The 22,974-nt window shown below is 35.6% G+C and overlaps 1 protein-coding gene across 3 annotated transcripts in view; it reads right to left on the bottom strand.

Annotated features, from left to right (window-relative positions):
• Positions 1-430: 430 nt before the first annotated feature.
• The window catches only part of Stg-1 (stargazin related protein STG-1), a 60,854-nt gene continuing 38,310 nt past the window's right edge, over positions 431-22,974 (bottom strand). For 2 of the 3 annotated variants that reach the window (XM_076316458.1, XM_076316460.1), the window contains exons 3-9: positions 16,022-16,114; positions 13,985-14,128; positions 12,579-12,667; positions 11,982-12,137; positions 7,088-7,300; positions 6,156-6,331; positions 431-4,300 (exon numbers count right to left, since the gene is read on the bottom strand). In XM_076316458.1, the coding sequence (XP_076172573.1) occupies positions 6,167-6,331; positions 7,088-7,300; positions 11,982-12,137; positions 12,579-12,667; positions 13,985-14,128; positions 16,022-16,114 (860 nt within the window). In that variant the 3' untranslated portion in view covers positions 431-4,300; positions 6,156-6,166. The remainder of the gene's footprint in view (positions 4,301-6,155; positions 6,332-7,087; positions 7,301-11,981; positions 12,138-12,578; positions 12,668-13,984; positions 14,129-16,021; positions 16,115-22,974) is intronic. The other variant, XM_076316461.1, reaches the window with a different exon arrangement.

Here is a 22,974-nt window from a genome sequence, read left to right on the forward strand (position 1 = left end):
TGTTTTTTCCTTTAGAAGTAGAAACTTGGGAGATAATAATGAGATAAGTCGTCATTCCAGAAGTCAATTCTGTTTTTTTTTTTACAGACAAATTTTTCGTTACTTTGTGTCGACCACAGTAATATGGGCCAAGATGAAAAAGAAAAGAGAAAAAAAGTATAAAGTCGCCATCTGCCACTTCGACGACGAACTATTTCTCGACAAACTTGGACATTTTGCTGTAGATGACGCCACATGGCTTTTTCGGATTATTTAAATTTTGAACTAAGAATTAAATAATTTTTGGATTTATGCTTCTGCACAGAGTTAAGAATAAAAAATTAGTATATTATGCGTAAATCATATCTACAAAAACATCATTTTTCCTTCTTATTTAAAGATAGAACTAAGTTTGCCTAGTCTGCGCAATAAAATAAAAATAAAAAAAAAGAATAAAAAAATTTGTCCTTTATTATTAATTCCAATACAAACTTGTTTACAATTTCTTTTACAGACATATTAAGTACTTCATGTAACATTTGTTTATTTACAAACGAAATATAAAAAGTATATTGAACGTCACACTCGTAAATTACAGAAAGTTAGAAAGAATCGAGAGACTTCTTAAAAAGCACTTTTCCGATGTTAAATTAACGACGAACGAAGATGTAAACTTGTATTGTTCCAGGGTCTTATAGAAAAATATAGATATGTTAAATAAAATTCCCTCTGTTCGAATATACGATTCATGTAACGTTACGTCATGTTCAACTCGAAGAATCTTTATTGTACAAACTGTAAATTTGGGACAAGCTTATCACCATCGAATACATAAACGATAAATTTTAATTACGTGCTAATGAACATGGATTACTTTATAAACAATGGCAACGTTTCGAGAAACATTTTTTCCCTTCCTACACTGAGGCCGAATACTATATGCATTATATTAATCCATCTTTTTTACACTTAGACGAGCGAAAATTGCTCGACCTTTTTTATTCGTTTCGAGGACTACCACGAATTACTGGTGTCTCATAATTAACGATACAATTTTGAGCGTTACAAATATATAATACAAAACAAACATTCCTCGTCAATGGGTCTCATACCTTATGATAAATTCCATTGCAAATGGTGGATTTATTTACAAGTATTTGTCGAAATTTTCAAACAAATACGAGAGTACTCTGAGAATAATACCGTTATTACGCATTGCGACGGCCATATAAATATGAATTAAAATATCGTAATAACAAATGCCACCTTATTCCTCCTCGATCATTTCTTTATGAAGTATTCGTATAAGATGTACGAAACCATTTCGAAAATATCCGAGAAAAAATCAAACTAGCCACACCGAATGTTTAGTGTTAAAATTTGGCTCTCTTTGGATTGTTTGTAACATCCTTTGAACGAAGATAAACAATTTTGCAAATGTAACGAGCAACCAAAATAAAAACTTTCGATTTCTACTTGGAATGTATCTTCGCAAAAGAATCAGAATTCAAATAAACACGTGACGCAATCTACAAGCCAAAATATAATTTAAATACATTCTCTTTTCAAATATAAGCACGTTACATCGATTGAATTATTTTTCAAAAGAATATCGATCTGTTTCGTGATTGCTATAAAATCTATACGTTAAAAATATTGAGCGATTTCGAAAATACGCGAAAAAAATAAAGCTTCTAGTTTGTATCCTACCGTTCAATATTAATATTGGGCAATTTTCTTAAATATTATTTTTAATATTGTATCGATCGATAAAACTACACGTTTTAGTTTAGAGTTCGAAGAACAGGTTAACGTTATACGACCGTCGCGATGCCTGTCGAGAGTTATTCTTTAAAAGTAAAGAAACAGCACGGATTTGTCAAAATCGTGTCTCGCGCAATTACACTAGATTACATTACAAAAGGTGTCAGTTGTAAATGGGACGCATAATCGGCAGCGTCAAAATTTGTAACAATATCCAACATTAGAATAAAAAGCCACACCGATGCGATCCATTCTGGTTAAAAAATTGGCAACGAAGACATCCACGCCGCGTGTGCATTTCTTTGATCAGACTTTCAATTGTATTTCTTTGCTTAGTTTTAGATTGACTCGCAATTAATCGATGACCGCGATAACTTTCATTTATCATTGATCGCTAAGTTGGTATATAAACTGTGACTCCCAAAATCTCGGTGGAAAATTGACTATAGTATAAAAAACTTATCGACTATGTTATTCCTGTTAAAACTTCTCATATATATATAACATTGGTATCGTCATGCATTTTGTACAGTGAATAGGATAAAATTCCATTTAATTAGTTCGACTATGAACACGTTCATGATACAGTCGATATATATCATTTTATGCTAATAGATTGTTCAATAAGTTTTGTCGTTCGATGAAACTTATTGAACAACCTAGCGCTGTTCGATAAGTTTTATCGAACGACAAAACTTATGGAACAAGCTAGTATATACGTCAAAAATCATTGGCAATTCCTTGTTCTCAGTCTCGAGGACTTTCTCGCTCGGTGTTCTGTTAATTTCGACTCAAGTCTACCGCAAACGTTTTTATCGCGTTCGAAGGCATTTCTTCCTTGATTTGTTCGGTAATGCGAATTCGAAAGAATTCGACAAAAGTGCGCGGAGAAAGAAATTTTTAGAAAATGGAGGTGAAAAGTTAGTAAGTATCCGGTAACATATGATAGCACATGCATACATAATTTGTAATTGTATATCAATTGTTGTATTCCGTTTAGGAATATGAAAAGTGTTCGCTTTTCGAATAGGATGGATCTGATACTCGACAAATTTATATTAATTTTAATCTGGATCTCATAGTCTTTTTGTTCGAGAATTGAAGTTAGCTAGTTGTACGTTCGTAAAGTTGTTGAAATTAATCGGTGAAAAATTTATTTTTTGCGTGTGAAATTTTTCTATTCGAAAGTTTCTTATCGAAACTTATCGAAATGTTGCTGTAATAGCTTTCGTGAAAGACAAAATGGTAGGTATTCGTCGAGAAAAAAAGAGAACGATATTGTAACGGAGAGAAAAGAATATTTTCTAGAGAACGGTTGTCACCGTGCTATAATTGTATCAGAGGAATCTTAATTTAAATAGAAGATCCAGTATGTAGGAATTTGAATTTTTATCGGTTTCCATTGTATTAAGATTAAAACGTTACGCGTATGACAGTTATTGTAATTGTCAATAAATACATTGGTATTTACGCAATAATAGATCAATCGATTTCCAGTCTCGATTTGTTTCAAATAAATTCTTGGCAGATTTATGTCGCAGTCTTTTGAAAGTCTTTGTTGCTCGAAGGTGACGGCAACAAATACGAATAACGTTAACTAGGAAATCTCTATCGTATTAACAATCAGGATATAAAATGATATAAACATCTTTTACGCAAGTTCAAAGAAACATTATTCGTCGTTAAAATTTTTCATTTCGTTTTCAAGTCGCGCGTAAACAATTTTTACACGTTGTGCGAACAATGGGATATCAATAACCGTCTCAAAAATATGAATCAATTCAACGATCAGTCCACTTCTTGAACAAATAAATTAATTATTTAAGCTCGTTTATATGCTACGCGCGTCATCTTGAATTCATATCGTTCGTCTTGTTTGAAGAATTTCTATCGTTTCCTTTACATATTTTACGACGAAGGGACGGCTTGTTTCAACAAAGTTATTATACTCTCCTTGTACACGCGTAATCAACGATCGTGGCTGGCAAACGATTCAGCCGATTATGCTTTTGGACGAAGTCGATGAAGCCTACCGAGGTTTTCGTATATTCTTCGAGCAACTTTTTCAACAATTTCTTCGATCATTGATTGCCCGTAGGTTCGAACAATTGCAAGTTTCACGTTTAATGAGTCACCATCGTAAACCCTAGAATGTCTTTCGCGTTCACCACGATAAAAACTTACGAGCACGTTAAACGAAACTGTCACACTTCGTCGTTCGTCGACTTGCTCAGTTCCTTTATGCACTTATTTCTCACGTTTTTACGAGAACTGAATTATTCTCCGTGAAACAGTTTCTTAGAAACTGCGATAAATTGTTTTTCAAATCGAGGTTTCGATATCGCATCGATCGATTCCCGCTCCTTTCATTTCGAGCTTCGTCTGCTTCTGCACGGGCTCGCGATGAATTTGAACGATGAAATATTTGCGATCGTGTTGCAAGCTATCTCATTAAAAAGCGAATCGATTTGTTTAATCGCCGGCTATGTCATGGTCCTCTTCGGTTTCCGCTTCGTCCTCTTCGTCGCTTTCAATGCTTTGCACCAGCCTCGCATACCTGCGCAAGAAAAAAAGGAAAAAAAGAAGAAAATATTCATTCTACCGTGGTACACGTTGTACACGAAATCGAAAAGTTAGTTACGCTCTATTCCTAAAACTAATAGGTTGTTCGATAAGTTTTGTCGTTCGATAAAACTTGTCGAGCAACCTAGCACTACACTGTTAAACGTGAAATAGAGATCTCATAAAATTTGTTGATAAAATTTGTTGAGCGACCTGGTACTATAATGTTCAATAAGTTTTATCGAACGACAAACCTTATTGAACAGTATTAGGTTGTTTGGTAAGTTTTGTCGAACAATTTAAATTTTAAATATTAAAAGCTCAATTTTTTAAAAGACCACCTGCAACTGTTAAGTTTTTGCACGACAAACTCGTACAATCTTTGAACACTTGTACTACAAAAACATTACATTTTGCAAGGGATTGTAGCAGTACTAGTACTATACTATTCAACGCGAAATAGAGATCTCTGTTTATAAGTTACAAATAATAGGTTGTTCAATAAGTTTTGTCGTTCGATAACAACTTAGTACTGTTCAATAAGTACTTATCGAACGTCAAGACTTATTGAACAATCTAGTACTGTTCAATAGGTACTTATCGAACGACAAAACTTATTGAACAATATAGTACTGTTCAATGAGTACTTATAGAACGACAAAACTTATTGAACAACCTAGTCCAGTTCAGTAAGTACTTATCGAACGACAAAACTTATTGAACAACCTAGTACTGTTCAATAAGTACTTATAGAACGAAAAAACTTCTTGAACAACCTAGTATGTTCGAATCACAGTACCAGAGAAACTAGTATTCTTTCTGAGCGTATTTCGATCATACTCTGTTACATTCGTAGTAGAGATAATGCATTCGCGTCATCACACAGTATATTACAGACAGTTTGACAGCCTTACAACCCGTTACTATGCTGAACAGCGTGCAATAAATACACAGTTTATTTCGTATACTTTTTCTCGCCGACGGAGCAGTGCTTGCAAGGAAAGATGTTGCAAATTTTCGTAACAACCACGTACGGGCAGAGGAAATCCCTTACGGCATTATTCAGATGAATCGCCAACATCAGTTTTCATTGAATACATAACGACTCTCATATAGAGGAACATTGTAGGCAATCAGCTACTAGAATCTGTTATTTTACTAGACTGGCAATCAGGCGCAACGTATCGTGAATTCTTGACAAACATGCTACTACAGTTTTCAAACAACGTGTCTTTCTGAGATAAACTGGATGTACACCAGCTCATTTTGCCCTCACAAGGAACACTGTTTAACGGACGATAAACACAGATTTTTTATACAGATCGAAGATATATATCGTAAAGGTTACAAAAGTGTAAATTAAAAATGCTACGAAAAGTTGCACCGACGTTGAGGGATCAACAAAGACGGAAAGAAAAGGCAAGAAGAAAGACGAGGGAAAGAGAATGTCAACTCGATTGTTTAAAATTAATTATCTTTGATAAATCGAAATTAATTGTAATAAGTTACGAAAAATAGAAGAAAGATCAAGTATGCTTGGTTTGAAGCTAACTGTATAGTAGTAAGAGACGGTATTATTTTTGAAACACCAGTTCTGTTCTGTTGCCAAGTTATGAATATCTGCAATGATAACTTTTCCGAGATTTGTAATAATGTAGCTTTTTCATCAGTATCGTGTGATGTCAGATCTTGGTACGGATTATAAACTGTTGACTGTACGATTAAGTTTCCGGTCATAAACTGTTGACTGTACGATTAAGTTTCCGGTCATAAACTGTTGACTGTACGATTAAGTTTCCGGTCAAAATACACACGGTAAAGGAAATAAAAAGTATAAGTAAATGTTGTACCTGACGGTGTATCAGACAGGAGTTGTTTTCCTCAATGTACCGAAAGTCCATTCGCTACCTCTGATTGGCGGCGGTGGTGGTAAGGGTTCGTCAAGGTCGAAAGTTACGAACTCAGGTTGAACACCTGGACTGTATTCTTCTTCTTCTTCCTGTAAAACATCGGCCGTCGTACTGACCTGTAAAATGGAATCGCAAACTTGAACCGAAATTCATCTCGATGGAAACTTTGTCGATGTTCATTTAATTACAATTAATTCATCGGCGCGCGTTAAACGATCTTTTCAATTCTAAGGGTTTTGTTGAACGTAATCGGCGTAGAGTGCATTACGATACTTAGAAAACTCTAAACGAGATGTTAAAGTGTCCAAAGGTAAGGCAAAGTTATTCAGAAGAGAAACCTAAACCGTAAACAAAATAATAATATTATCTTAGATCACGTGAGTTTACATTTAAGAGAATAATCTTGAGAAAAGGAAGCTTTGCAAAATTTATCTTATGTATAAAATCAAAACATGATATTCGTTGTTAATTTCTATGCTCCGATAAGTACATTTCAAAACGAAGTGTTGTAATGTTCCGAATAGATGAAAAAAATATTATTTAACTACTTTTTACCGCGAATAACGATTATCCGAGTAAAGAGTCATAATTTACGTTATGCGTTCATTTGAAACTATACTCTCTTCTGATCATTTTCTTTTCTCTTATTTAATATTATTGTCACTAAAAGGTTAGCAATATTCTTTTTCAGACTAAAGTTTATTCATGGATACATGGACACCGTTGATTTATGCGACTAACGAAAAATATTGCTCAATTCTTTTCTACTTTATATTAATTAGCAATTCTATCGCAAGGAATAACACGGCAAATAGTTTGATCGAATTGAAAATTTAAGCTTCGAATTTTCATACAGAAAGGGGATTTTTTACCGTTTGAGTGGTAAGGTCCCTAGGAAATTGTCTGGAATAATCATGATAATCCAAATTTGGAAGAGGAGGCAGGAATTCGTCGAAGTCGACGTGATCCACTGAATCCCTGCCGAAGAAATATCTCTTTTGATGCCTTTCGCAAAGGAAACCACTGTGGCCAATGGTCGCATGATTTGCATGGTGTACGTGATGATTGTCCAAATGATACACACCCTGAAAGTAAATGTTGTAGATACAGAACAAGTTGAAGTTTCTTTAGACGAAACAAGAGACGTTTAAATGTGAAACGCAGACAGGTGATTTGAAAATTCGTATTTCGTTATTAAATAATCAATTTTTACGATACAGGTAAGTGTGCTCACATTTTACGAACAAACCTATTTATTCTGTGCATTACGTACCTATACTAATAAAACTGGTTAATTTTTTAAAATTTCTCTACGTTTTCGTGAAAATTAATAATTCTGTAATTACTAAAATTTCAAGAATTAATCGCATGTTATTCATACGTGTCTATCGTGAAAAACAATATTACGTAATGTTAAAACGACTTTTCTTAACCACTTAGATGAACATCATAACGGTTTTGTATTCAAAATTGCGTATAATGTGGGAAACGCTGAAGGTTTATTGTAGCAGGAGGCACTAGGTTAAATGCATAAAAGATACAGTAAACCCCAATCTGCATAATTATCACGTGTGCGCTTTATAACAGGAAATTCTAACCTTCGTTCCGTTAACATTGTTATCGTTTTTTCCACAAAATATTAACAATACTCTCACAGTTTAAGTAAGTAATGATTGAATTATTTATTTAAGAAATGCTTACATTCTTCAAGTTCTTTACTTAAACGAGAAAATCTATCACTTTTCAAATATAAATATTATTCTGGATTTGTATTTGAAACATTTGATTGTAATTTACTTTTCCGGTAAAAATTTGCATTCAACCTTAGAATTAATAATAAAAGCGCGTCGTAACGATATTAATAATGAAATTATTATTAGTACGCGTGAAAGTTGCACTAAATTATAATTCTACCTGTAAAAAATTGATATACCGACAAGCAACATCCGTAAGGTGTCCTCCTTAGATTTTTATGAAATTTAGCAAGTTTGTAGAGCGGTCAAAAATACGAGATACGTATTTTCTTTTAACGACGAATAACTCGAATTTAACGGTGAAACTACCCTCAAAAGTTTCATGTTGTTTTCAAAATTATTGCATAGAAAATTCGGACGGAAAATAACGCGCTATAATATGATGCAAAAGTACACTCTATCATTTAAAGAAGATTTCTACAATTACTCATTTTATGTTTCTAATTGCCATCATACAGATACAAAATATACAAAAAATACATACGACTAAGTGTGAATTTAAAATAAATACGGTTTCCTATGCCGTCTTTTCAAAAATATTGAGAACTTGCTTGATAAAGGTGATTTCTTTACTTTTTCATTCATTGTTTTCACCAATAATATTTTCCATCTTAGATCATAAACAATTTGTTTTAAAAGCTTCCTTGTACCTTCAATAGCTTTCAAGACATCATCGATCAAATTTTGGCTAAAACAGATATCTACGTATCTCTTATTTCTGATCACTCTACGATCTTGCAAAGTTTTACAATAATCGATGGAAGGGGGAGGGCAAGGTAAGAGGCACTTCGCAGATGTTTCTTGCAGGTACCGGTGAAGTTGCGAAGAAAAGATAAATGATCGATGAATGGCTGACCTATTTCACTTCGAATCTTTTGAAAAATGGAAGGTATTGCACTTCGAACGACGTAGCGAGGATGAACGAAACTCTAAGCTGTAGGCTAACACACGGTGGATTATGGATTATTGTAGAGCGTGAATTGTTCTTTCCCCCTTTCCTTCGTGTTTTCGTTCTCTGCTTTTCTCGTGCATCTTTCGTGTTTGCACTCTGTATTTAGTATCTGTTTATTTTTCATTTTTGTCGACCCAGTGTTCATCCTGCTCCTTTATTCATCTCGGTACACAGTTTTTTGCAGCACGAACCACGCGTACAGAGATTTTACCGCGGAAGTGATTTTATCCGCGACGTATTGCTGCTTTCACGTAAAATTTAACGTCGTGGGGTTTAGTTGAATGATTTGCAACATGTGATACTATATAAATATGATATACACGTACCGTAACAAAGCTTGATTATTAAACGCATTAAAAAAACTACAACGATCGTTCGAACAATGCATTAGAACGATGTACTCCTCTGTTTCGTAACAGAATCTCTGTGAACAAATGATCGAAATTTTCGTTCTTAATTTATTAAGAATCGAGGCTCGGTCGAAGGAATAGCTCAACCCTTCCAGTGGTTTTCTTTCATCGATTTTCGATATTTTCCCTTCTAACCGAGAGAGTTTTCAACCAACAAGCGTGTTTTAAGGCAGGATCTGAAGCAACGCATAGTTCTTTCCTTAAGTTTACTCGAATCTTTGGTATATTCTCAAATTGCTTCTCTCTTCATTCTTATCGTACCGAAGTCCCTTGGGACCCCCAATATATGTTTTTACTCGTTCGGTAAGGTCAAAAAGGACAGAGACCAACCAGAATGATTTTTTCATTAAAATTAAAAACCTACAGAAAAATCTGTACCATTTTCCTGTATCGTGTCTTCGTATGTCAGTTTCTTTCTTTTTACTTTTCTCAGTAACCAAGCTGTATCGGTAATGAGTTCAGATTGTATCGAAATACACTAGTGACACAAAGTGCACAATTTCCACACCCGAATGAGCGAGAATGAGTCATTTGAGATTGCGATCGAGTCTGTCTTGGATATTGGAGATATTGGAGATATCCATTGATCATGGATTGACCATGGTGAAATAGGTGACAGGGTTTATTTAATTTTAAACTGTCCCATTTTGATGTCGTCGAAGTTGACCGCAAAGAATTGGTAGAAAACATTCAACAGATATGTATAATCAATAGGTCGTTACGATTGCTCTTGATATTGTCCATTTTGCATGTACTTTGCATATTTTAGTATGTTACGATCCCTCGATTCGTTTCCCAAATGTTCTATTTTCATCGTTATCATTTCGCAGTAGAATTCTTTCAACATTTCGATACTCCACTGTTACGCGGACGGGGTATAGGATTAGCTCTTGCGGCTGAAAATATCTAGTTCTATTAAGATTGTCAGATTTCGTTATGAAAATCTGATCGTCTGAGCAGGTGGCTCGAGGTTCAATCGTAGTAGAGGTAAGTATGTAGCAACAGATTATCCTTAATGCGATTATACTGCAGGTTTTGGACACTATGTCTTTGTTAGTTACTCGTGGATGCGTGTAGTATGATGCCAATTACTCGCGGTATTAGATTGACACTGTTCCGCGCTTCCAGAGCAATTTGGCAAATTAGGTGCTCTTGGATATGTGTGCTTTTGCCTTCGAGCGTGCCTCGTACGAAATTTTCGAAGCACCGTCATAAAGAGAACCCGATGCTTTAAGTATTCGCCTTACGCGGCGAAACTACCTAGGAACGTCAAGTCAAGAGTGTCACTTGTTTCAGAGCACGATGGCATTGCGCGAATGAGATCTCGAGTACTTGGGGACCGAGAGCCAACACTTGTTTCTACTTCGTATCTCGTTTCGTTTTCATTCGGTGTCTGTTTACCAATTAAATGTAACTTAAGTCTAGTCGTTAGACAGTAATCCAGTTAGAACGAGTCGTGGAATTTACATTGTATTAGCTAATAGCCGGTGTAAGGTTCGATAGCACGATTGTGAAAAGCATTGCGCAGAAGCGAAGAACGAAGGATTTCAATGTTTCCGGACTGGTTCTTCCACGCAACTTGTGCTCGTGAAAATCGTGCGAAAACGATTCGAAGGAAATACTCCTGAATTGTATTTTAGATCTTTGCTCGTACAATCAACGTTATTATTAATGTTTCGATTATATTTTATTTCAGAGTTAGAGAGTGTTTGTCAAATTTAGACTAATATAGTAGAACGATGGTTGGGATGGAAAATTTGTTATCTTTTCATTATAAATAGAAATTTATACGGTTTTTACGAAATTATATGCAGATAGGGGTTTTTATTAATTAAGCCAACATGGGCAGAATATTTCCTACGAGATATTCTAATAGAACAAATTTATTAAATGGTTTTGGTAATGGAATTTGTCACGTTCTTTCGAAAAATTCATTCATGGAATTTTTAAGTATATACAACGAACAGCGAATGAATTTTAAACAGAGTAATTAGCGCAGAATATCACTCGAGAATGACAGAAGTGTTATGGAGGAACTTCCCGCACCCAAAACTTCGAATATAAAGATAAACTTCAAGTCCAAATTTGCAGTTCGTACACGAGAGACTTAATCACTTGAATATTTAACTAACAATAAGTAGGAAGTTTATTTACACAGGGATTTTATCTTGCAGTGGAAATCCCGAGATTGTAATGGAATTTTTTAGAGAATAAATTATCTTTTCCAAAACTTTTAAGAATCTCAAGAATTTTATGTACAGCAAGAACAGAATGGAGTAAATTATTAAACAGGAAAAGGAAACTTTTCTAGGACGTTCTAACGATTAATTAAAATGCAGTTATGACTTAACCATGTGCAAACAATAATTATAATTGAAAGTTACAGATTATAGAAAGGAAGATGCACAACGAATACGATTGTGAATGTTATAGTATTTTACCATTAGATAAAATTCCGATTTGTATAATACTCGAAACGAACCACTTGGACCAAAGTTATTTCCATCATTTTGATATTCTGCCAAATAAAGACTAACGATTTCCAATTGGTATAATGAAAACTTTTAAGCGGATGTTAATTCTGTCCAAGTTTCTTAGTACGGTCGAGCCGATCCTACGAAGTCGTGGAAAAGAAGCTAATACTACCAACCCCGTAATTTTTTCGCCTGGAATCTCTTCGTACCAGTTCTCTCTGGTGCCAAGAAATATACAAGAAAATGGCGTAAGTGCCAGCGACCTCGGTCGTGATGAAGCCACTCACGTACAGCAGAAATGAGAATCCGTACCTGTAGGTGAAGGGTGGTCCCTGAAATCGCAAGATTGCTGCGAAGATATTCATTCGTACAAGCCCGCTACAGATAAGAAGTAATCTAAAAGCTACCGAAGAAAATATGAGATCAAGAATTTCGTATCATACTTTCGTCGGTTATATATTCGGCTGTGAAATTTTACAGTTGAATTTCACAATTTATATGAAAGTATACGGATTAAAAATTACCGTAATAAATGTCGTATCACTTTCTTTATTTTATCTGCTGGTATCTTGTTTTATTTGGATACCGTTTACAACCTTACGTGGCCGTTTATTAAAAATTCAACGAAAAAACGACGTTCTTTGCACATGTACGTTTTCTGAACATTTTTCGTGCATCGTAGTCCGAGAAATATTAAAGATATCCAAATTTCGTAACGGGTATAGGACAATTAAGTCGATCGTTAACTATAAAAATAGTAACATTTAACTGACCTGAAATGACGATCTTGGTCTAAGTTTACTACCAACTTCAGCTTTGAACACAGATATGTACATCACCATTCCCACCAGCATTAACAAACCTGAAAGGGAAGGAAACCGATTTAATAACTGAACCCTTATCTCTCCTCAACAGTCTCGTGACAATTTCACGGAGACTGACCAGCTTAATAATAATCGATCGAGCAACGGTGACGCGATTGTTTAAACTTTAATCCACCTTTCTATGGAATCAAGCTACAAGGTTAGTTGTCGCATAAAATATTAATCGATTCGTTTTCAGAAAATGTGTTTGTCAAAAATGTTGTAATCTCGATTCGTAAAATTATAAATCTATTCTTTATATGAGCGAATAAAATAAACAATCGTTTTTGTCAACGATTATAATATATGTTCATCGTAAATGTAACATTGTAAAGCTCTTTAAACTGTAGTCACGATTGGAATAATATTTATTAACAGCGAAAACAAATGAATGAATTTCTGTTATTCTCCATTTCGGATATCAAATAATAAATTATAGAAGAAATGAAAATGATTAAAAAGGTTGGTACAGTGGTACAGGAAAAATATGCGTTACAATTATAACGTAGATACACGGTTTCAATAAAACGAAACGTTTAAACAAGCTCTTTACATATTAAATGTCGACTCTCTGGTAATTTAATGACTACTTTATATCAATAAACGCTAAAAAGTTGACGCAAGGTAATGTGTATTTCACGAAAATAAAGTTGTTACACGAGACCGATCAATTTCCAATGACAAAATTAAAAGTAAATATAACGAATTTTAGAACGTTATATCGATAAATTAAATCTCTGGTATTATTTTGGATCAATGTTTAAAATAAATAGATAGTCTACTTTATGGAAAATTGTCTAAAGCTAACTAAATATAAGGGATTAAATGAATATAGTATTTGGTACTGATATGTTTGATTCGGGATAGGTTTAAGAAAACAAAAACAACTTCTCGTGAAAAATATATCAAATTTTAACCTCAATAAGAATGATACTTTTACATAGAAACGATCAATGATACTTTTACGTACAAGCGATGCACCGATAAAATTATAGTTTACAGCTTTTCATACCGTTATTCACCGACGCGAGTTATATTAAACGAAGTAGAACAACTCGAGTTCTTCACGAAACGTGAAAAATCTTGTAACAGTGACTTTACGATAACCATGGGCATAAAACAAAGTTTCACAACGATTCCATTCGTTTTTATGCTTGCCTCTATCACGTATATTTCTATCGTTACGTAAACGAACAAACAGGGGCATCACAGGTCCTCATAGTTTTTGTTGTTCTGGTATTCATAACCCCTTTTTTAGAAGAGTGGTGTACATAAAGTATTGCGTATAATATCAACCGGTGTACTTTATTACTCACCGGAAACTATGAAGACCACTCCGGCGACAAAGACGCAGAGTCTGTGTCTCGGGTGAGTAACGTGAGCAGTGAAGTAGCAAACTTCGGCCACCACCAGCAGCGATGTCGCAGCAAAGAAGAACATCGCCGACTTGGTAACTGCATCTGCGTAAAAAATATAGGTATGAAAGGCTCGAGAAATGGGAGAACTTCTGGCCGAATTTTTTTCTTTGCCTTTCGAAACTCTTCGGTTAAAGAGGAATTTAAAACGATTGCGATAGATACTCGATAATAATAGGCATCAAAAATTATTCTCGACAGATATTTAATCCTTTGGGCGGGGCGCGCCTTGCGAAACGAGGCCGCGAGTAAGAAATAAGGTGTTTCAGGATTTAACGTAATCAATAATAATACAGCACGAAGATTTCAATTTTTGACCGACTAGAGAAACTTCTGATTTTCAACAAAATATAATTGCTATTACTTTGATCATAAAATGGGGTATTTTCTCTTTGGGTATACAAAAATAATGAAAATTAATCTATAGATGTAATCCAACCTGTATGTCTTTCCAAGTATTTTATTTCCTTTCTTAGGGATAGAGAGAGTAAAGATACTTGCAAAGAAAAAGAAAATGATCAAACTTTGTTGGTGATTAGTAAGGCGAAAATGTATTAATATTTTACAAGTACTATATATATATGCAAATCGTTAACTCAAAAAAAAAAATCAGGAGGAACTACGTATGTAATAAAAGATATCTGTAAAAGGCAAACTTATTTTACTGTAATCGTTACAATCGTCTTTCCTGGAATTAATTGACTCGTGAACAAAGAAATTAACCTTTATAAAGAGCTCGAGTTAGCTTGTAGAAAGATATTTACTTTGTTCTTACATAGTACTTGCTTGCCTTTTTGTAGTTCATATATAAAGATTTCTCTCAGGTACAATTTTCAATTGATTTTACAATTATTATCACTCGATCAAGTTCTTATTATGAAAGTTAATCTCTTGATACACGTGTTTACTAATTTCAATGACTGTATCTAAGAAAGCATCGATGAATATTTGTACTACCCAAGATATTTACTTTCAAAGCTACAATTTCAGTTTCACCGAGGATATTAGCAGATATGCACGTGTACGTTTAGTTTCTACATTAGTTGTTAAACAAATATTCATAATTAAATTCCTCAGAGATATAACAGAGCAATATAATCAAAAGGCGAGGAGACTATAGTTTATTGGACGACGCCGGAGAAATTCAAAGTAATTAGAGATTGGATTGTATCTGGAAAATATGAGCAGAAATAAAAACATTAATTTTTTCATACGCCTATGAGAGATACCATAAGCTATATACAATGTTAGTTCAAACTTCGATATGCTTTCCAGGCACAGTTGTACCATAGCGATATACGTTGCTTCTGCCTGCAAAGCGCAGTTAGATCCCAAATTGTAAAAGCTGAAAGTACAGACAGCCTAAAATCAACAGTGATTCACAAGTCATAAAAATTGAACGAATTTTATTCCTGTCGCTTAAAGCATTATTTATAAGAGGTTCCTATTTTTAAAACATTATTTAGAAGAGTATATACCTATAGACAACTATAAAATATTTATCAAATATTTAATAGTGTTTTCTATAATATAATCTCGTTCGTCATTTTGTACATTCTTTAATAAAAAAAAACTTTCGGTTTTCTACGTTTCGTCTAAAGGTGCGGGATAAAAATTCGTGTTTTCGATAACGCTTAAAAATCGTGTAAAGAATTTTCCACCAATTTCATATCATTTGGAGGATTCCTTTCGAAGTCTGGCGAAAAAGGAGAAAGGAAAAAAGTGCGAGAAAGGGGGAAAAATCGGGATAGACAAATTGTCGGATCCAGTTTATCATGGGAGGTGCATTCTCCCAGCTGAAAGCATTTTTCCGCCGAATATTTTACGGACGTGTCATACTCCGGTTCAGTACCAGACAGAGGACACCTAATCAACCCCCTTCAGAGGCACACGTTTCTCATTCCATCTGTCTCACGGTGCGTTTTTCATGGTACTCACATGGTATTGCCATCGTTGAATCGCTGGGATCCGGACTGTACTCCTCGTTCGGAAAATAGTCGATGCTCGAGCACTCGTATTCCATGCGGGAGCCTGCACAAGACAAAAGAAAGTGATTCGTACGCTGGTACCATCGCGTCGTCGCGATATGCAAATTTCCGAAGCATATTGAGCGGGAAATTGCCCGATGGCCAAGTAAATTCGTTCCTGTTTTCGGTTATGTGTTCAGGTTCAATTTGACACGGATGAGCGCATTTCTCTTGCTCTCTGGTACGTCTTTATCGTTCTTTTACCTTTACCACGTCACCGAGGTACGAACGGTCGTTAGCTATGCTACGGATCGCTGCATTCTGTATACGTGTCGCAGAAAACGCGTAACGGTAGACGTTTTAGTAATTACGAAGGTAATGGTTGAACTATTTGTCCAACTTCGTTTGTCGATACGAGAAAATATGAATTCTCAACGGCAATTATTCGATATTGGTCGAGATAAGAATGGATAGATATTTATTTCTTGGGGTTTCTTCTTGTTTGACGAAATGCAAGGTATACAATGCATAGTGTCAAATCCGGCACGAAAAAGCAAATGTTTCTTGGTCAGATTCGACTCGATTGGATCAAATATATCTTATCAAATGTAACGTTCGACACGTGTTACATGAGAAATTAATCATACACGATCGATGAATAAGGATTACGAAATTGAACGCAATGTACGGAAACAACAATTTATTGAAACTGAATTCAACGCGATTTAAGTAAAATTTACGAAGCTAGATGATTGTTGAGTAAATTGATTTTGTGTATCGCTACTTTAACTATTCGATAATTAAGGCCTTCGTAAGAAACTGTGAGTCTGTATTTGAAATTTAAGTATCATTTTATGTAACGGAATACAAACGTCTTTAACAAAGATTTAATTTTAAAAACAATACCGTTTGTAATTATTAAATGTCCGTTCAGTTGCTTTTTAATTCGAATAAAATATCTTTGTTTCGCTAGACCTTTTGGTTTTTCTTTTCCAGAACGCAAATTCGCTGAACAAGCTTTGTTAAAACTGTGACTAAATGAATTATTATACCTACGGTAATGGAATCAGTTAAATTTAATGGGAAACGTATGGATACGAATATTTAATACGAATGGTTGCATTCTATACTATTTCGGCAAATGTAATAATTTATTCGATTCTCCGACGAGACGGAATAAACCCTTTGTATTTTGTAAAAATTGATACTTGATATCAAACCGATATCGAGTTTATTCGAGAAACTCGAGAAACCGATAATATCCGAATAGCGAATTAAAATCGTTGAAAGAAAAGAATATACATCGTTCGTATAATTTCACCAAGATCCACGTATACGATATATTTTTTACTTCACGAGTGTAACGTATATCGAATTTGTTTCGGTATTCGGTGCGTTGTCGTTTATTTAAAATAATCCGGAATATAGCTGCGTTTTTACTTAATTACAAGGGGAAGTCTTACGAAGAAAGTTTAATAAGGAATTGGAAATGTAATCTTCTCCCCGGCAATCTGACTACGTGAAAACAGAAATTGCTTCAAAAGTTATCGCCGAGGAAATATTACACGAATTCAAAATCAAAAGCGGAAACCGTGGACGAATGCAATTTGTATGTTCCGAACCAGTAAACTATCCGACCGTTCTTGTTATCGTTGAAGCTTACAACCTTTTTCGTCTCGCTCGCAGGATGAAATTTAATTGAAACGGATCTAGCAAAGAAAGGTAACCCGTGACCTGTGAACTTTGAACGCCTCTGACGCTGGGTTATTAGTCTCACGTTCGCCGCAACGATTCTGTTTTATACGATTCGATTGAACAGGATCGATGCCACTCTCGAACAACTCGTGTACTTCGCATTGCGTTTCTACGCGAATGAAACGTCAAATCGGTTTTCGTTCTAATACCACCAAGAAAGTTGATTTCATCGAACTATTTATAAGTTTATCGATATAATCGGTCATGATATCGAACGTCATCGTAGTTATTCAATCCTCGAACGGACACAGAATCATTACAATCCAGCCGCAGACGTTGTTGCACTCTGTTCAAATATGGATAAGAATCTACTCGAAAGAGACAAAAGATATAGAAATATCTTATCTATTTGATACGTCGAGTCGCTGAGCGAACAATTGCTTGTGTATTTATTTGAACTCAGACCGTACGATATCTTCTCAAAATCTACGTACAGTAAAATTTCCACTACGGGTCAAAATAATTCTGCGAACGTTTGCCCCGAGTCGTTCGTTTCCCGAGGTTCGAACCGGTCTATTTATTTCCGGTAACATATTTATTTCACTTACGATTAATTACGTCTGGAAAATTATACGATTCCGCGTTTGTTGCAACACTGACGGGACCAGAATTACGTTGTTTTCTCGCGCAACAAAAAAATCGATTAATAATGTATTCGAAACCTCGTGACGGAATTAAAGGGTACCCACCGCAAACTGAATAATCCCGCCGCGCGGGGAAAATCGTCGAACATTCCGCGCTATGAACGCGAAATTAAACGGAAATAGGTGGTAAAACGCGAGCGTGTTTCCAGTGTATTTACCATCGGTGGAGCGTCGTTAAATTCCAACCGTTACACGCTCTGTAACAGCAAAAGGTGACATCGCGATTAGCGATCGAAGCTCGCGGTGCTGGCCCGGGATGGAAATTCCATTTGTATTCAGAATTTCGGAGAAACCTCCAGGTGGCGTGTTCTGGAGTCAAAGCGTTTCTCAAAACCAGCCACGAGGGAATACGAAACCGTTGGCTTTTACAGTTGCGTGGCAAGCTGGCGGGGTCCATAGCCCGGTAAATGGGGAACGGGGAATTGGGTTGGCAGGCGTGGAACAGTCATTTCCGGTTCGCGCCGGAAGTCGGCCGTATTGCCTCCCTTCGACAGTTGGGAATCGATATTCCAGGTTCGTTGTCGATGTACCCACTAGCAGAGGCATAACAGAAATAATAGCTTATCGTTGGTGTGCATCGCGGTGCAACGCTGCACCGCGGTCGTTGTTGAGCCGTGACCGTGGAACCGGATGTACGCGATCCTTTGGCAACATCCCATTTCGTTGCTTTCTCGATTCCGCGACACGCGAGTGCACCGCGAGGGAATAGCGAAGCTCTTCTTACCTCTACGAACGAAAACTTACGAGTCCTGAAATCTTAGGATCGTGGAAATTTTGATCACCGGGCCGATGGAATTGTTCGTTAAGCTCGAGCAGCGAAAGTGAACCAAGAGTAAACATCCTTGCGACTGCTAGAGACAGACATCAAGGGTCTTAAGTACCTATTCTCGAGAGTACTAATTTTTCAAACACTCCTGGTTTACTATTGAGTAGATACTTTTACAGTTTGCAATCACCGATCAATGGTGTTACGAGCCAACGTTTTTATATCGCGTTAACTAGCGTTCTTTCCATACGGAATCCGTTTACTTCGCGGAAAGAGTGTCAGTGTGTGGTTAGCTAATCTCCAAAATAGTGACATTTGATATTCTTGGACGACTAAAGACCACGAGTGTGAAAGCTGGCCGTAATCACGGGTTTACGTTTGTCTATTAGACCAAGTGCGGTTGAGAATGCCAAAATGCCAAGGAAAGTCAACATTTTCCCTCTCGTCTGCATTTTCTCCAGAAACACGTCACGCCCTCGCGAAACTACAGCCAGATGGTTTAAGAACATCTCTACCGTGAAATAGTGATAACGTATTTTAGTCATTCTACGTAGTATCGTACATAGTTCAAGTGTTGTGTAATTTTAGTATTAAATATAATACCTACTTATTATCTAGCTCAGCTTGACTCAAAACGTATAATCTCGTTACAACAATAATCATACGAAGTGATCTTTACCTCGTTACTTTGATTTAAAGAGGAGAGTAATTGCTCGTCTTAACATCATTCCTTAGAATTGTTTTATTTTGTAGAATCAAGTTACGCGTTGCGTCGTGCTTGTATCCTCGAGTGTTAATTGAAGAGTCTTTAGAGAGAACAATGTACGTGCCAAGAATCTAATTTTTCAAGAGGAAAGAAAAACATTGCTGACTTTACACCGTTAACAAAATTTGAATTATTTCTTTCGTTACATATCACTAATACTGCAACAACCTAAACGCATTAAAAAATTTGTTATTTCTGAGATTAGTAATATATGAATTTGTGAAAAAAAAATTTCAATTTTGATGAAATTTTACCGATTCGTGGATCGAGTAAAAATAAAGGTTGCGTATTTTGGTAACCGTGGTAAGTCAAATTTAGGGGATAGAACTATCTTCCAAAGTTTCAGCTGAGGAGTTATCGTGAACTATACATCGTACTTCAATCGTTGTTCAGGGTTCCTTGCATTCGCTCGCATACAAATCCGGACTGAATATACACACCAAACCAGTACACTTGCAAGGAACATCTGCGAAGTACTTCTCGATTTTGAGGAAACTTCGCAGGTATGTAGAGCGGCCAAAAATAAGAGATAAGTATTCTTTTAACCGCGGTAACTCAAGTTTAAGGAGCGGAATCCACTTCAAAGTTGCAGCGTGCTCACGTTACCTCTGAAACTATTGGATATTAGGGGTATTAGCTGAAATCGGGTACGTGGTACTCATGAGATATCCGAGTAGAAAATATTTCACGAGCATCCGGATAGCAGTCTTTAGATTGAAATTGCTCTTTCCAATCCTGGCCAAAAGTTTGGGTCCACTATGTAAGAAGTATGTTACACAGAGTTAGGCGATTATCCTTCAAAAGATATCGATAGAAAATTATTGTTTTTCATTATTTAGAGATCTTACTCTACTTTGGTAAGGATATATACAGTTCACACACAAATCCACGTTGTGAAATAATTTTGCCCACATGTTTTCTTAAATGGCTTTTCGTCATAATATTCTGCTTTGGACTTCTTTATCGTTTGAACACTTCGAGGCATCCTTTGAATTAATCTTTCGATCATATCTCGATTAATGATCTTCTAATATTCATTATCAGCTTCCACAGGAGTCTTCTTTTGACGTTGATTATATGTTTTGGAAGGTAATTATACCAACAACCTCATTATACCAACAGTTATAAACAAAACAAAGGGTGCACAGACAGGGAACGGTAATCAAATAATCCGTATTGTTCATGTCTAAAAGAAGATTAAAATAATAGAGGTGTTCTCCTAGTAATTGTAGTGAACTTTTGACCTGTAGTGTATGTTGTGTAACATGTAAACGTCGCATTGGTTCTGTCTTGATTTGAGATTTATTTGCGCAAGTTTACGAAAACGTTTTTTTCCCAGGAAGGGCGAAGTCTCGGTAATGAAGAATTAAAGTTGCTCACTTGAGAATTCTACTCTCGTAACTTGTGAATTTTACTTGTGTTCCATATTTCTCAATTTTCTCTTGCATAATTATGTTGTCAAATATTCAAACTGTTTATGGGCTGTACGGGCATTAAATTTACTATATTTTAAAGGTTAACGGGTGGTATGATAAATATTATCACCGAAAATTTGAACACAATTTCCGTTTAATTAGTGCACTAAATCGTTGGTACTAATCCATAAACCAAACGTATAAAGGAGAACCGATGAACCACGGATATAATTAAAATTACTACAAGGTGCCCTGACAGTTATGAAAATTCGCGAAAAATTTACGCTAATGGTAAATTTAGTATCTTACATTTTGCCAATATTTCCCTGTATTTTGTATACTTTTTCATTTACAATATGTTCACATTATCCGTATAATGCGCAACGATGGTCTGTTTAGTTCAAATTTTCCGTGTACTGTGTCATAATTATTATTTATCATCGTTGATGGAGGAAATGCAACACACAGGACATCGAAACAAAAGCTAGAGAAATAATTCACTCGATACTGTCATCGCCAAATCCAATTTCCTGTGTTATATAATTCAAAGAGCATTCTAACAATCTCTCGAAGCTTCGAAGTTTCAATGTAGAACTACAAATAACTCGCTAAAACTTTGGATACCCTTCTGTAATTCTTACACCATACGTCTGTATAATTACATTGTTTCTCCTCTATTGATAAATCCACTTGAATTATCGCTGCGTCCAGTTAAACTTTAAAGATGACATTTATTGTGAGAACTTTTCGAGCAATTCAGAACTGGTTACGTAGTTAGCCGCTGCACGTCACGCGACTTCTCGACATACACAGAAAAGTAACAAATCTTGGATAACCGACAACGAGTGGAGTTCTGGAAGTTTCTCGAAGGAAGCAAAACTTTTTCAATCTACGATCATAATTGGCGAGCGTATCCTAAGCATTTTAATTAAAAGAATTTTCATTTCTCAGTCGCCTCGAGTTTGCAAAAAGGATAAAAGAGAAACCAGAGAGTCTTCTTCGCCTTATTCAGGGGTTGCGACGTTTCGATTTTCCGATGGTCTTTTAAAGAAGGTACGAGGATTCACAGTGAGTTACACGAGGGCTTGGCAAGAGGTGAAGTTTACAACGAAATAGGATCATCCAATTTACAACTACGAGAGGAAAGGCAGCTTCATTGCACGGCCCGTTTCTCCGGTGTGACATTATTTAACATCAGCATGGCTAATTGGTACAAAAGGGTCAAGCTACCTAGATATGTTACGAAGACACTAGCCTGGCATGGGTGTTCTATTAAATGTTCGAAAACATTTGTCACAGCCCACGAGTTTTCATGTCAGCGATTCGTATTTATCTGCAGTTCTCGTTTTGATATCGAAGAGTAATATGCCTATAGTGCACCTACGATGAAGTAGGTGAATTTTTAGAAATACTTTTCTACGATTCTATTATATTATTGCGTTGTTTAAAATACCTTCAAGTTTTTTATCTGTATTTAAAGTACTTTGTGGAAAATTGAACAGAAGAACAATGGTTTTCCGAGTTATAATTGTTTTATCATTCTATCAATATTGTATAAGGTAAATTATTTTTCGGTGA

This window comes from Ptiloglossa arizonensis, chromosome 7 (genome assembly GCF_051014685.1).
Source record: "Ptiloglossa arizonensis isolate GNS036 chromosome 7, iyPtiAriz1_principal, whole genome shotgun sequence".
In the NCBI taxonomy this organism is placed as follows: Eukaryota; Metazoa; Arthropoda; class Insecta; order Hymenoptera; family Colletidae; genus Ptiloglossa; species Ptiloglossa arizonensis.